At 43.0% G+C, this 16,018-nt stretch overlaps 1 protein-coding gene across 5 annotated transcripts in view; it reads left to right on the forward strand.

The window, feature by feature from the left end:
- EDA (ectodysplasin A) overlaps positions 1-16,018 on the forward strand; it is a 480,683-nt gene that overhangs the window by 459,056 nt on the left and 5,609 nt on the right. Inside the window, exons 3-7 of one of the 5 annotated variants that reach the window (XM_084869688.1) lie at positions 5,034-5,057; positions 10,402-10,581; positions 12,141-12,175; positions 13,085-13,136; positions 15,635-15,765. In XM_084869688.1, the coding sequence (XP_084725814.1) occupies positions 5,034-5,057; positions 10,402-10,581; positions 12,141-12,175; positions 13,085-13,136; positions 15,635-15,765 (422 nt within the window). The remainder of the gene's footprint in view (positions 1-5,033; positions 5,058-10,401; positions 10,582-12,140; positions 12,176-13,084; positions 13,137-15,634; positions 15,766-16,018) is intronic. The other 4 variants (XM_084869689.1, XM_084869692.1, XM_084869690.1 and 1 more) reach the window with 4 other exon arrangements.

Here is a 16,018-nt window from a genome sequence, read left to right on the forward strand (position 1 = left end):
TTTATATGGCACTAGATCCCATCTGTACCCACTGCTATTGTTCCAAGCTTTAACTCTACTTGCTGCAGCCCAGTAGAGCAAAATAAGATTGGAAAATTAGGACCAACTGCCATTCTTGGGCTTCCACAGCATCCCCATCCCTACCAGTTGCTCTTCTTACTGGTTCTGACACATATTGCAACACTCGGTATGATCTCCAGTGCCTTCTCCCTTATCCACTGACCCTGAAAAACTATATACATGTATACAATAATATACTTCTTTTTCTGTTCATCATATTTTTTATTCATTTTATTTTTATTTTTTTTAATTTAAGAAATCTTTATTGTTCAGATTATTATAATTGTACCTCTCCCCCCCCCCTATAGATCCCCTCCACCCAGTTCCTACACCATCCCTTTGCCCTTACCTCCCCTGCACTGTCCTCATCCATAGGTGTACAATTTTTGTGCAGTCTCTTCCAGCATCCCCCACACACCTTTCCCCCCAAGAATAGTCAGTCCACTCCCTTTCTGTGCCCCTGATTTTATTATATTCACCAATTTATTCTGTTCATCAGATTTTTTATTCAGTTGATTTTTAGATTCACTTGATAGACATGTATTTGTTGTTCATAATTTTTATCTTTACCTTTTTCTTCTTCCTTCTCTTCTTAAAAAATACCTTTCAGCATTTCATATAATACTTGTTTGGTGGTGATGAACTCCTTTAGCTTTTCTTATCTGTGAAGCTCTTTATCTGACCTTCAATTCTGAATAATAGCTTTTCTGGGTAGAGTAATCTTTGTTGTAGGTTCTTGCTATTCATCACTTTTAATATTTCTTGCCACTCCCTTCTGGCCTGCATAGTTTCTGTTGAGAAATCAGCTGACAATCATATGGATGCTCCCTTGTAGGTAATTAACTGGTTTTCTCTTGCTGCTTTTAATATTATTTCTTTGTCTTTTGCTCTTGGCATTTTAATTATGATGTGTCTTAGTGTGGTCACCTTTTGATTCCTTTTGTTTGGGTTCTGTGCACTTCCTAGACTTGTAATTCTATCTCTTTCACCAGGTGGGGGGAGTTTTCTGTCATAATTTCTTCAAATAGGTTTTCAGTATCTTGCTCTCTCTCTTCCTCTGGCACCCCCATAATTATGATGTTTGTATGCTTGAAGTTGTCCCAGAGGCTTCTTACACTATCTTCAACTTTCTGGATTCTCTTTTCTTTTTTCTTTCCCAGTTGAGTGTTTTTTGCTTCTTTGTATTTCAAATCTTTGACTTGATTCTTGTGTTCCTCTAGTCTGCTGTTGGATCTCTGTATATTTTTTATTTCAGTCAGTGTATGTTTAATTTCTAGTTGGTCCTTTTTCATATCCTCAAAGGTCTCGCTAAATTTATCAGCCTTTTCTAGTAAATTATTGAAAAACCTTATAACCATGGTTTTGAATTCTATATCCAGTCATTTGTTCTCCTCCATTTCTTTCATTTGTGATGTTTCTTTGCCTCCACATTTCCGCTGCTTCTCTAAGTTGGTAGAGTAGATTTGTGTTGTAGGTGTCTTATATGGCCCAGTGGCTCAGACTCCCCCAGTTACCTGAGGTGGATACTTTTGGTGCAGCCCTTTGTGGACTGGGTGTACAGCCTTGTTGTAGTTAAGTCTTGACTATTGTTGGTATCACTAGGAGGAATTGACCTCCAGGCCAATTGGCTGTGAGGATCAGCTGTGTCTACACAGGGAGAACTTCTGTGCTGGAGATACCCTTATGGAAGAAGACTTGCAAAAGCCTCTGTGCTCAGCTTGGATGGGTTGGAGTCTCAGGGAGGAGCAGACAATTTTTGCCTCCTGTCAGCCCTGCCCTATGAGGCCCCTGGGTCTCAGTGTCCCTCAGTAATCACTGCAAGCACCTCTGAGAGAAAGCCACCCTCGAGTTTCGTCTGCTGCCACACAGTCCAGTTTCTCCCTGAATGAATCTGGTTTCCCAGATTCTCACCCAGCACTGGAGTTCAGCGCAGTCAGGATTCAGGTTCCCTGCAGCCAGTGGCAAAGTCAGCAGTCTTGTCTGAGCATACTTGCGCATGCGCCTCTAGACATCTGCTTTTTGCGGCTCCCTTGAGTTTCCGCCTGACAGTCCAGATTTCCCCCATAAGAGTGTGGGTCCCCTGGGGCTCACCCGGAACTGAGTTTCAGTGCAGTTGGAACTGGGGTTCGTTGCAGTCAGGGGCTTTCGATTGCCTTGTGCTATCGAAAGGAAAGTCTATGTCAGGGAAAGGCTATGGCAACCTCTGCAGACAGACTTCTCTATGCACGCTTGCGTGTGCCTCCATAACCCTGCCTGCTATGGCTCCCCCGAGTCTCCAAGGCTCCATGTGCCTTTCTCTCTACCTGACAGTCCAGACTTCCCTTTTATGAGCCTGAATCCACAGGGTTTCAGCCAGAACTGGGGTTCAGTGCATTCAGAACTGGAGTTCAGTGCAGTAGAGGGCTTCCTTTACCAGCCTCCCCCCTCCCCCATGCCAGAGAAACGAGCCAGACACTCGGCTGCCCTTCCTCTCTGTGGGTGTGTCTCCATACCTCAGCTCTTTGCGACTCCTCTGATTCTCTGTGAGCTTTTCTCTTTCCTTCTAGGTGTAGAATTTCCACTCAGCCAGGTTTCCTGTCGTTCTGGGTGATGTCTGTTCTGTCTTTGAGTTGCTGTTTTGAAATTGTTGTGCAAGGCAGCAGTTTAGGTGCTTATCTATGCCGCCGTCTTGTTTTCTCCTCTCATGTTGTTTTGTTGATGGTTTCCTTTACTGTCCAGAAGCTTTTTATTTTGATGTATTCCAATTTGTTTATTTTATCTTTAGTTTACATTGCCCTAGGAGAAGTATCAGTGAAGAAATTGCTTCAGCATATTTGTGAGATTTTGCTGCCTGTGGATTCTTCTAGTATTTTTATGGTTTCCCATCTTATGTTTAAGTCCTTTATCCATTTTCAGTTTATTTTTGTGTATGGTGTAAGTTGGTGATCTAATTTCATTTTTTTCCATGTATCTGTACAGTTTTCCCAACACCATTTATTGAAGAGACTGTCTTGACTCAATTGTATGCTCATGCCTCTTTTGTCAAATATTAATTGGGCAGAGCGGTTTGAGTAGATTCCTGGGTTCTCTATTCTATTCCATTGATCTATATGTCTGTTCTTGTGCCATTTCTGGGCTGTTTTAAGAACAGTGATTTTGTAATACAGCTTGATATCTGGTATTGACATCCCACCTACTTTCTTTTTCTTTCTCAGAATTGCTGCAGCTATTCAGGATCGTTTTATATTCTAGATGAATTTTTGCAGAGTTTGTTCTAGGTCTGTGAAATATGCTGTTGGTATTTTAATTGATTGCATTAAATCTATAGATTGTTTTGGGTAGTATAGACATTTTGATGATGTTGATTCTACCAATCCATGGACATGGTATGTTCTTCCATCTGTTTATGTCTTCCTCTATCTCTTTTTTCAGTGTCCTATAGTTTTTCGCATATAGGTCTTTTACCTCTTTGGTTAAGTTTATTCCTAGGTATCTTAATTTTTTTTTGCTGTGATGGTAAATGTGATTGCCTTCTTAGTCTATTTTTCTGTAAGTTCACTAGTGGTGTAAAGAAATGCCATATATTTCTTGGCATTAATTTTGTATCCTGCTACATTGTCAAATTCATTTATTAAGTCTAATAATTTTTGATGGAGTCTTTAGAGTTTTCAATGTAAATATCATGTCATCTGTTAATAAGGATAGTTTACTTTTTCTTTTCCAATTTGGGTGCCTTTTATGTCTTCTTCTTCTCTGATCGCAATGGCTAGTACTTCCAGTACTATGTTGAACAGGAGTGGTGAGAGTGGACATCCCTGTCTTGTTCCTCTTCTTAGGGGAAATGGTTTTAGTTTTTGCCTATTAAGTGTGATGTTGGCTGTGGGTTTGTCATATATGGCTTTTATTATGTGGAGGTATGATCCTTCTATTCCTACCTTGCTGAGAGTTTTTATCAAGAAAGAGTGTTGGATTTTCTCAAATGCTTTTTCTGCATCAATTGATATGACTATATGATTTTTATCTCTCAATTTGATTATGTAATGTATCAAGTTTATTGATTTGCCGATATTGTACCATCCTTGCATCCCTGGGATAAATCCTTCTTGGTCATGGTGTATGGTCTTCCTAATGTACTGCTGAAGCCGATTTGCTGGAATTTTGTTGAGGATTTTGGCATCTATGTTCATATAATTATATATTGCATGTTATAGAGTCGGCAAACCAGATAATTTCTATATCTGCACAGACAATGGAACAACAAAAAATATTGTATACCCACAAGCATTGTGAAACTAAACATATTAGAAATGTGCGCTTTCTCTTTTCTTTCTTTTCCATTTAACCAGACTGAGCCACAGCAACGCATGGCCAGGTACAGCTAGTTGTCAATAAAACTATTGACACTTCCTTAAATTGTCTGTTAACTTATGGTAAATTACAGTAAGAGTTCATGTGGCCCCCACATATACCGTGGTTGCACTGTTTTAATTACTAATTAAATTATGATAAGGAAGTGACTAAAATATTAACTACTGCTGCTCTGCTTCTTCCATGAAAATAACCCTTTTTTCCTTCCAGGTTCAGCACATGACACTTCATATCAGCTCCTCTCCTGAATGCATAACTCTTCAGTCTCAGGACTTGCAGAATTATTGGAATGCCGTCCTAAGATTGTGGAGTTTTGCATTTCTGGACATTTTGGCTCTATAGAGAAGCAGCCATTCCCTTACTCCCAAGGCAGCCTGAATGATTTTTTTTATCCCTAGGAAAGAAGCTTCCTTGTAACTTTCTTGTTACAACAGGAGCAAAACAATCATAAAAAGACTCGGGAAGTTTGATAGTTGGGAGATACCTTGTCAATAACCTGACCTTGGCATGCGGCTTCCTCAAATTTGCAGTGTCTTGGGGTCCCTCCTATGACTGTCTTGGAGAATAAACTATTAATTTTCTATTAATTTTCAGTGATTTAATTTTCCATTTTACTTGTGTTACAGGTCCAGTTAAAAACAAGAAAAAAGGTAAGTTCCTGGTTTGATTAAATTGCTGTCATGTCCTGTCTTTTCTAAAATTAGAAGAAAAAGAATCCCGGCAGTGGGATTTCTATAGTCTGGTTGTCTGTTATTTTATTCACTCACATGGGATCTTCTTGAGTGTTATAGATTCCAAAGGGGGGAAAAAAAGAGATTGTTTCTCAGTGGTTATCCACAAAACATAGAATTGCTTCTCTGGCAACATATGAATGTTGATTTTGTTTTTCTTTCTTGCTCCTTCATCCATACAATTCAGTTTCTCTTTCATTTATTCTTACTTGCCCCTTTCTCCTGCCCTTTTTCTTTCTCTTCTTCACCCCCCCCCCTTCCTTTATTAAGTCAGTGATCAGGTATTAATCAAATCCTGAGACAGCCAGTAGGGAATAGGTATATAAACTACCTCCTGAGGGATGTCAGTACCCTATTTCTTGGCCTCAAAGTTATCCCTATCGTATATTTCAGATAGTCAGGGAAGGTATTTCTTGCTTTGGGGTTTCAATATAATTTTCTCTGTAATGGAAAAACTAGGCTTGAGTAATACCCTGATCTTTTTAAAAAATATATTTTATTGATTTTTAACAGAGAGGAAGGGAGAGGGACAGAGAGTTAGAAACATCAATGAGAGAGAAACATTGATCAGCTGCCTCCTGCACAGCCCCCACTGGGGATGTGCCCGCAACCAAAGTACATGCCCTTGACTGGAATCGAACCTAGGATCTTTTAATCCGCAGACCGATGCTCTAGCCACTGAGCCAAACCGGTTTTGGCAATACCCTGATCTTTTAGCTTTTCAAAGAAGCTCTAGTTGAGCAGATCCATTATGCCATTGTTGGGTCAGTAAGTCTGTGGTGTGCTTGCCATAGGACTAGCCCAAGTGCTTGCTTATTTAAGAAGAACCCAAAGACAGAACAAGTTCCAAAATAGTTTACAAGATCAGGCAATATGGTTCACTCCTTGGGACTAAAGAACCTATTGCAAAAGCAGATCTAAATATCTATTTGTTTATATGTTCTGACCTAGGAAGAAAATAGAGTGAAATTAATCACTTTTCATTAAAATGTTTTAAGTGAAATTATTCTGTCTGTTAAGATTTCTGGAGCTTTATAGAGTACATTATCATCCCCAGACTAGCCACAAAGACTGACTTCAGCTGCTGCCTACCATTTCTCTGAGCACAAGAGTGCTCTGGTGGGTTGAGGTGTGGTGGCCACATGAAAAAACCTGGCCTCCTGTGGACCTGAGCTGAACAAAGCTGGAAAACAGCCAGAGAGCTGGAGCTAGAGAAAAAACCTTTTTCTGTGGAGCCTGGGCATTCACCAAGAAAGTAAATTTGACTTTCAAACATGCAGTTTTTAACACTTGTCATATTCCTTTAAGACAGACATTATAACAAACCCAGAATGCTCACCTGGCTTGAAGAAGGACACCCTCTGCTCCTAACATAAGCCTGGGGATGACTTGCGTTTCTAATAAGTAGACTTGAGAGCAATTTCTAATCACAGCTACTAGTATTTTTTTCTACTTGCTTGTTCACTAGACAGTGAATAAGCATCTTATGTTTGTCAAAAGTAGAGATACAGAGATGAAAAAAATGGTGCCTTTCCTCAAAAATATCCCAGTGCAGTTGGAATCATGGGAAGTACACACATAAATAATTACTATCTAATCTAAAAATGCTGTCATCAAAGCATGAACAGCATGCTATGGGAGCACTAAGAAGGAGCAAGTACTGGTAGTTCTCCTTGGGAGAGTGAGAGACCAAACTCAGAAAAAAAGAGTATTTGACCTGGACTTGAAGGATGAGGGGGAAAAGAGAGAGGGGATGACACTCCATCAAAGGGAATAGCATACTCAGTTCTCACAGAAACATGAAAGAGCATGGCATGTTTAGGGAGAAGCAAGTAGGCTAGTGATTTCCCAGAGGGTAGGGCATGTGTGTGGTGGAAAGCAGCTCCCAATCTCGGTGTTATCTGATGGGTGAGCCCTGAGAATGGCAATAGAAGACAGCTGTCTAGGCCAGAAGCTCTGGAATTACATTCAGATTTCAATACCTCTGCCAAGGACTTGAGTCACTGCCTCACACTGTTACCTGTGTATTGGCCATTACTGGGAGGAGATGCATAGAGGACTTAAACATCTACTTTGGCTGAAAGTGATTTAGAAGCCATTTAATACAAATTTCTATGGACATAGTGAATAGGCACATGCCTGAAGAGTTCATTTAAATTTAGTTAATTTCCATTCTTGAATGAAATCTCTCTCCCTCTCTCTCTCTCTCTCTCTCTCTCTCTCTCTCTCTCTCTCTCTCTCTCACACACACACACACACACACACACACACACACACACACACATTTTCACTCACTTGCTTTTAGTTGTCTTTCAACTACTTGGACTTTGCTAATAGGTTAGCAAAATACCCTTTTGTAAAGGTTATATTTAAAAAGAATGTATACTTTCATCTAAGACTATAAAGGATAACTTTCTAAGTACAAAAGTCTCTGGACTTTTGTATTGGAAGTGCTCTGCTAAAATAAGGAAATCCGGAGAACAAATTCAATCTTCTAAAGCCATCTTCTTGGCCAGGGGTCATGCTCCTCTTTGGACCTACTTTCTGCCAGTATGCAAGCACACTTGACTACAACTGGGTGCTGAGGAGCAAAGAGGGCCAGCTGCAGAAATAGATCACAGCAATAACTTTTCCCTAAATGCCTTCTATCATTTTCATAAGTGAACATTCTTTGTTTACACTGCAACCATTATTCTCTTTGACTGGAGGAGTTTCTGGCTGTAATTCCTCCAAAATTACATTAGTAATCACAAGAGAATCACAGTATTAACACCAAAGTTGTACTACCCACAGAATACCCTCTAGCTTTAAAAATTACTGTGAGGCCTGCGAATTCTGGAACATAGAACAGCCCAATGTGCACCATCTTCTGTGTCTACACAGCCCAGAGAACAGTGAAGGAGAAGCAACCCTTACATCCAAACTAGGGTAGTTTCCTGACTACCAGTGGGAAGACAGTGCTCCTTAAGGAACCTCAGTCTTGGGAGGAAATTTAGAGAAGTCACTGATGAAGAAACTAAGGCTCCCCCAGAGGAAGCAATTTGCCCAAAATGTGTCCATGGCGGATTTGGGAGCTATGGCTTTATCTCCTGATTACATGTTCTTTCCACGACACTAGTTGGGATTGAAACTTGAGCGCTGAATGAGACTTACTTCGAAGCTGCCCGAATCTGAAAGAAAACGGCTTTTTTGTTCAGCATCTTGAAAATGGCTAGATCTAGAAACTGGGAAGATACAATCTTTTGCTTCTAAGTGCAGTGAAAATGCTAAGCTCCTACCTCTAGGTCTTTATGGCAACAGGGGCTTCCCTGGGAGAGAGGCTCTCAGGACCTTCCTTCTCCTGGCAAGGGGCCCCACAATGACCCCATTGTATGCTTAGACATGGATAACTGGCCTTTTGAATATGTTGCCATGGGAATTTGGTTTCTTAAGCATGCAGCATTATTCTTAAAGGAGAACATGCTAAATCAGACAAGATTTTTCTGCCTATAAGGCTGCAGAGCAGGGAATTGGGGAGCAGTAAGGAGGTACCGTATTTTCCGGCATATAAGACGACTTTTGAAATGAAAAACAGTCAACGGAAAAAAAATATATATATATATCAGGACGTCATCTTATACGCCGAGCATATCCCGAAAAACGTCTCCATATGCCGCTAAACGAATTTTCCAACTCGATCCCGCACCAATCACTGCAAGGCTGCTCGGACCGCCTCTCTAACTCAGCCAATGCAAGCAGGCTTTTTATGCATGCAAATTATACATGTTCTATAGCCGAAGCTACACTATGTTCTACAATAGTAAAAAGCCTGCTCAGATTGGCCAGAGTCAGAGAGGCAGTCTATTAAAAAAAGAACTGGTGTTGCCTCGGAAGTGGGGGGTAGTCTTATACAGCAAATATAGGCCTAAACGTATGTTTTAACTGTAAAATTAGGGGGTCGTCTTATACGCTGGAAAATACGGTATGTGAGACTCGAGAGGGTTGTATTTAAAACTAAGAAAGTACCACCAGTGAAGACATTGTGGTGGAGTCTGATAAAAGGTTTCCATTCCTGGGACTTCCACCAAACTGAGAAAATGGGAAAGGGAGGAAGGAGACAGCCACCTGTGACTACCTACAGTGCTTGAATGGGCTGCACAGAGCAGAGGAACCAAGCAGGATGAGGTGCAGGTTTGGGTTCAATACTGCAGTATGCTCTTGGGGTTGTCAGGAGGACTGGAACTTGAAATAGGAGGATCAGGACTGTTCTGAAAGGATAGTGAGGACAAAAAGGGGAGGATTGGGTGGGCTTGATTAATAATACATTCAAGAATAGGAGAATAGGGCCTCTGAAGAAAGACTGGGAAACTGGATTATCTATAAAATAGAGGTTAACAGGTGACAGTGTCTTTGAGAATACAAGGATTATTATATGTATGATGGTAACTATTCTTCTCTATCTACACAAAGACCTTAAACTGTTGTAGAAGGGATTTCAATTAAATATACAGAAAAACTTCCTAACAGTGAGGGGTAATGAATGTTGGGACATGTTACCAAGAGAGTGTGCAGAATTTCCTTCCCCAGAGATCTTTAAAAATAATATTGAGAGGTCAGCTGAGAAAGTAAAGTCTGCTGCCTCCTCCTCAGCTCTTTCTACTCCTAGCCTCTCCTTCCCCTTCCTCTCTTTCTCCCTCCCTCCCATTCCTCATTCCCAGCAAGCACTTCCTCGATGACACCAGTTTCTGCACATCCTGCCTCCCATAGGAAACCTTCCTGCAGCTGATGTTACTCCTAAGGGCAGGCTGTCCTCCTAGCTTTCTCTTCCATCTGCATCAATCCACCAAACAGGAAAGTAAACATGAAAGCCACTCTCTTTGACAATAGCCCAATTCTCAGTATTCTGAAAACTGGCCACTTGGTAATTCAGATCCTTTGGACTCAGCTGAAATATAACATCTTTTATGAAGCCCTTCCTGACCTCTTCAGTATTTTGTCCCCACCATGAATATGGCACTTCTGCTTTCCTGTGACTGTGTCTGTCTCCTCACTAGACTGAGCTCCTTGAGGACCATTTATTTCTATTATCTTCAAACCCAATTCCGTAAATGATTATTCATGAAAGGAATGGGGGGCAGGGGGAGAGAAATGTGTGACAAAGGTGTTCACCTCTTTAATAGCAGGAATTCTCAGAGTGCTGACTATTTGTCATTGCAAGTCCATTGAACTGATAGTACATCCTCACTCAATAACTACAAATAGAACACTGACTCTTGTTTTTCAGGAAAGAAGGCAGGACCTCCTGGGCCAAATGGCCCCCCAGGACCTCCAGGACCTCCAGGACCCCAGGGACCCCCAGGGATTCCAGGGATTCCTGGAATTCCAGGAACAACTGTTATGGGCCCACCTGGCCCTCCAGGTCCTCCTGGTCCTCAAGGACCTCCTGGCCTCCAAGGGCCTTCTGGTGAGTTCCTGTTTTTCTCTCCCCCCAACCCCCAAAGGCTCCTTTACCAGTACTTTAATAGAAGAGGGATGGGTTATCCTGGGAGCAGTTTCAAATGCTTCTGGTGGTAAGGCTGTGCAATAAAAAATACAGGTCTCCTAGCTCAGTGTAAAATTAGAGATTAGACAAGCCAGTAGGATCTGACCTGCTCTAACTTCTTGTTTATACCAACCTGTCCAGGAGACACCTGTTCTTGACCTGTCTCAACCCTTCTATCACAAGTTCTCCCTTACTTCAGGCCAGTGGTCAACAAGTTCATTGGTCAACAGAGCCAAAAATCAATAGTACAACGATTGAAATTTCTTTTGAGAGCCAAATTTTTTAAACTTAAACTTCTTCTAACGCCACTTCTTTAAAATAGACTCGCCCAAGCCGCATGGTATTTTGTGAAAGAGCCACACTCAAGGGGCCAAAGAGCTGCATGTGGCTCTCAAGCCGCAGTTTGCTGACCACGGCTCTAGGCCTCCCTATAATGGGCTAGTAGACTCATATGAGCCTGAGACAGAGGCCCTGAGGATTCACTGAACTTCCTGTAGGAGATGGATTGGGTCTGCTCTGATTGCCAGCATCTAATTCCTGTGCTGATGTTGATATGGGGAGGAATGTTCAGGACTGGGCAAGATACCAGCCCTACAATAGTCTTATCCCATAAATTATAAGATCACCTTCTGAGAGGTAGATAAGTAGTTGCTGAGAGTCAAGGAGTTGAAAACTTATGAATCACTCAGGCTATGGGAGAAACAAAACCAGGCATCAATACCATCCTGTCGAGGAATCAAGTGCTCCTTGTACTACATCCTTAGCCAACCGCATTACCCGTTCGAATAGCATTCCGTCTCTTGGCATCTTTCCCTGTAGGCCCAGAAGGGCATCCAAGAAATATAGATGCAGATCCAAAACTACCTAACTGGATTTGACAGGAGTCAAATTGCCTGGGCTTGAGCCAGTTGTTATTTTCCTCTCCTGCTCTCTTTCTGTATCCTGAGGTTTTAAAGAAATGAACTCTTTACATCTGACTTCTCTAGGTCAACAAATTCTGTAGCAGGACTCAGATTCTTTGATTCATAGTTCAAACAGGGATCATCAGTGTTACCGTGGCCACAGGAGATGGAGTTGGATTTTTTTCCATTTAATCTTTCCATGAATATTAATTGAGCACTTTCTATGTGTAAGAGTTATTCTTGTTCTCATGTAGTTTATGTCCTAGAGGCGGAAAGAGATGATTAAAGAAGCAGGATACTTACAAATGGCAATGCACTCTATGAAGAAAATTAATAGAAATCAAGCAAAAGGCTAAAGACTTGTCTCAGGGTCAAACAGTGACAGGAATGCTCTTTCATCTGTCTCTGTGGGTGTCAGTAGGACTTGCTAGTCAGGGACAAGTGACAGACGAAAGGAGTGTCCTCTCCCATTGCAAGGCTTGGCTGCAGGGATCACAGCTCCCTGCCATTGGCTCCCTGGGTGAGGAGAAAGGGAAGTAGGAAGAGTCAGTCTTCTAATTGGCCTGTCCTCTTTCACAGGTGCTGCAGATAAAGCTGGAACTCGAGAGAACCAGGTTGGCTGGGCATTGCTCTCCCTGGGGAGGAGGGAAGGCCACAGACTAGAGCCACCTTTGACTTTGCCACCTATTAAATTTGCTCAGGCTTTATTTTGTGAGGATACCCTGGAGGTTCTGAGTTTTTTCCCCCCATCAGAGCCACTCCTATCTCTGTGAATACAAAAGCTTTGCCCCAGGGTCTGTCTTTAACTCAGGGAACTGAGTTCTCCCTTGGCCATTTTCCCCATTCCACAGGAGTCTCGGGGTTACCATATCCACACATGGTAGACAGGTAAACTGAGCTACTAGGCAGGCCCTATTCACCTTGGCCTCCAACTCCACCGGCCACTCCAGACACCATGTCAGCACCAGACCACCTGGGATCAGGAGCTTAGAAGGTTAAGAGTACCAGTATGTCCTCAGCCAACCAGCTCCAGGCCATCCCCAGCCTTAATTGCCTGAAGGGCACCTCCCTAGTCTTTGAGCTTCCTAATCTGTCTTTATTGGCACGTTCTGCTGCCTGGCCTTGTTTCATCTTAGCCTACCTCACTACAGCTGTTTGGCCACAATTTAACCCACATAGCTGCATAGAGCGTGATGGCTTCCAGGGCAATTTTGTATCCATCACCTCATTTGATCTTCAAACATTCTGTGAGAGAAGCCAGAAATTTCCTAATCCCCACTTTACAGTAAGGAAAACAAGGCTCAGATGCATCATATTTGGTAGAGGTCACATAGCTAGGAAGTGGCCAAACTACAAAATCGTATTATCCTCTTGTCACACTGTGGTCACTAGCATCCCAAGATGGGGAGAAGGATCAGAATTGGAATCAGAAAGGAGACTAGAAGTCAGAGGTGGAAACTGGTGGCTAAGTGAGCAGTCATTTCTCACAGTAATTCTTCTCTCTATCCTTGTCATCCTCCCAGCCAGCTGTGGTGCATCTGCAGGGCCAAGGGTCAGCAATTCAAGTCAAGAATGGTAAGAGTCAGAGTCAGCTCTGTAGATAAGAGGAGCTGCTCCTCCTCTTTACTCCCAGCTTCCAAATAATCACCCAGACTAGTTACTCCCAGACCCCTGAGATACCCTGGGCACTAGGGGGCCATTCTCTATTCCATTTTGCCCTCTTCTGTCTGTCCTGGGTAATTGCTTGCACCACGACCAGCTGCAACACCCAAATTGCAATTAGAAACACTTGTGAGGAAGCTGAAAGGGACTTGAGACTTCATTCAGATGAAATGGAAATGTTAGGAAATGGAAGTGCTGTCAGAGTCACCATGGGATATGTGTAGTTTGATCAACATTCTCACAATACAAATCAGAGAAGGGAAAAACTACATGACTTCAAATAATTGTCTGGTAGGTCTGTACAGGGAGGTGGTGAGGGGTGGGGGGGACATGTTAGATTCTCCAGGAAGTATGCCATGCTAGTGTCTATAAAAAGGGAGAACAGGTGTAATGAGGTTAAGAAACACCAATTTAATGTAATTCCTGCTTTTAGGAGATGGGGAAACAGAGTCCCAGAGAGATTGGACAATACTATTGTATAATAAATCATAGTGCCTTATATTTGTATGGTACTTTACAGTTTTCAACATGTTTTCATTTTTTTATTTTATTTGATCTTCACAACAACCCTACGAGGTAGGTATTAGCTCCTTCTTACAGAGCCAGAAACTGAAGCTCAGAGAGGTTAATTAATTCACCCAAGATTTAAGTTAAGTGTAGAAGCTTGGATTCAAAACCACATCTGGCTGACTCTTTCCACTGCACTATGCTACTTCAGTAATGTGTGTGTACACACCACTAAGTGATTAGGTTAATTTTCTTCCCCAAAGAGACATTCACTAAATAAAAATGTTTGAAATAATGTCCAGTCCCCCAAGATGCACAGAGCCTTAAATGCATGAACCCCCAGGAGCCTTGGGAAGCAGCAAGCCAGTCAAGATGCCAGATGCGTACGGAGCTTGGAGGGGAAGGGAAGGGCTGGGCTGTGAGTATGGACACAGTAAATAAATGTTAAGGAACCTACTACATGGGGACAGCTTTGAAGAAGCCAGTCAGTTTCGATCTGGCTGGGCTCAGCTTTCTTAATGACTGGGCTTAGCTACATCTGGGACTACCATCTGGATGCGTGCCTCAGAAGTGTAAGTAGAAGCAGAATGGCATCAAAACCCAAGCAGTCCTGCTGGAACCAGGTGCCTTAGGCCCTAGGGTGACCCATGACCACCATCTGTCCAGGAGGAGTGAAACAGACAAGAAATAGACATGTTTGGGTGTCTGGATGGGTGGCCTCTGTATTTATTCTGTGCCAGAATCTACTGATTTTGCTCCCATTAGCACATCACAAGACTAGTCCCAACCCCTCTAGGCTAGATCCCAGTAGCAGTCTCTGCTAATCTTCACTTGTACCAGGAGCAGAAGTGAGGAGCTAAGGGTAGTAGGACATAAGCAGAGTGTATTTGAAGGGTTGAACCAAGGAACCTCCTATCCCATCATCACCTCAGGGGAAGATGGTCACCTTTTCCAGAAGGCCAGTTTCCTCATGCCTTAAAGAGGCAGGCATCCTGAGACTAGCCAAGGATGGATGTTCAAAACATGTAGAGAACAGATGGCTTTTCGGGGGAAAGGCCCCATAGGCTTGGACTTCCTTCTCTTGTGGTGGGAGGGCACCCCTCCCCCGCAGGATGGAAAAGGAGCTCTTCATCCTCACATGCTGGTTCTGTGTTGGGCCAAGGACAAGGCAGTATGGTAGCCCCTCCACCCCAAATGGGGTGGGACTGAGAGACAGAAGCTTTGCCAGGGGTGCCTCAGCTCCTAGACACCATTGCCATCCTCTTGACTGGTTCTAATGCTGCCTGGCAGTCTTCCCTTCCCTCTCATAAATACCCTTCTCCCCCATCGGCCTTATTACTGGTAGTTACACTCTCTGGCTGCCATGAAGTCTGACTCACCCCTAATCCCTAAGGTTCTCCAGGTCAACAATTCTTGGGCTCAGTGGTTTCCTGGGGGCCCAGAGAGGCTTTTCAGAAAGGAGTGGGTGTGGAGGAATCTCTTATGGAGGACAAAATCCATGAACCTATGACAGGAAAGAGATTGAGGAATTATGGCTGGTGAAATCAACTGGCATTATAAGAGCTAGCCTGCCACTCGGTGTCTGAATTTTGCCTGTGCAGGCCCCAGAACAACCAAGAAAATTGGTCTGTGTGCCCACTCTCTTCTTACTTCCCACCTACAATTCTAACTACAAGGTGTTTCCCTGACTCTTCCTCCTACTGGATGGAGGAGTCAGGGAAAAAGAGGAAGACAAGACAGGCAGACCCCCTGATCTTGCAAATGCTCTTCTTAAAGCTTGGCCTCCTGGGCTACTCTGGTTGCATAGGGATGGGGTGGAGGTTGTGTACAACTTTATAATTCTTGTTTCTATTGCCCAGATTATTCTGACATGTACTGAGTGACTGCCCTTCTCTCATACTGAGATCTTTCAGGTGGAGTGCTCAATGACTGGTCTCGCATCACTATGAACCCCAAGGTGTTTAAGCTACATCCCCGCAGCGGGGAGCTGGAGGTACTGGTGGACGGCACCTACTTCATCTATAGTCAGGTAGAAGTGAGTACGGTCTTAGGCCTAACTCTTCTTATATACAGAATGCAGATCCCGTGCAGGCCATATAGGGGTCCTGTGGAGCCAGCCAAGACCAGCCTGCTTTGGTGGGTGAAGGGCTGGGGGAACCATATTGGGAGGGAGTTGAAAAGAGGAAAGAGAGAAGGGAATGTTTAGATTTTTTCCTAGCCATATATCATTGAAAAACTGAAAAGAAGTCCCTCTCACACCCTGGCATCGATTCCCTCCTGCAGGGCAC

Source organism: Pipistrellus hanaki (assembly GCF_964339955.1).
Source record: "Pipistrellus hanaki genome assembly, chromosome: X".
Classification (NCBI taxonomy): Eukaryota; Metazoa; Chordata; class Mammalia; order Chiroptera; family Vespertilionidae; genus Pipistrellus; species Pipistrellus hanaki.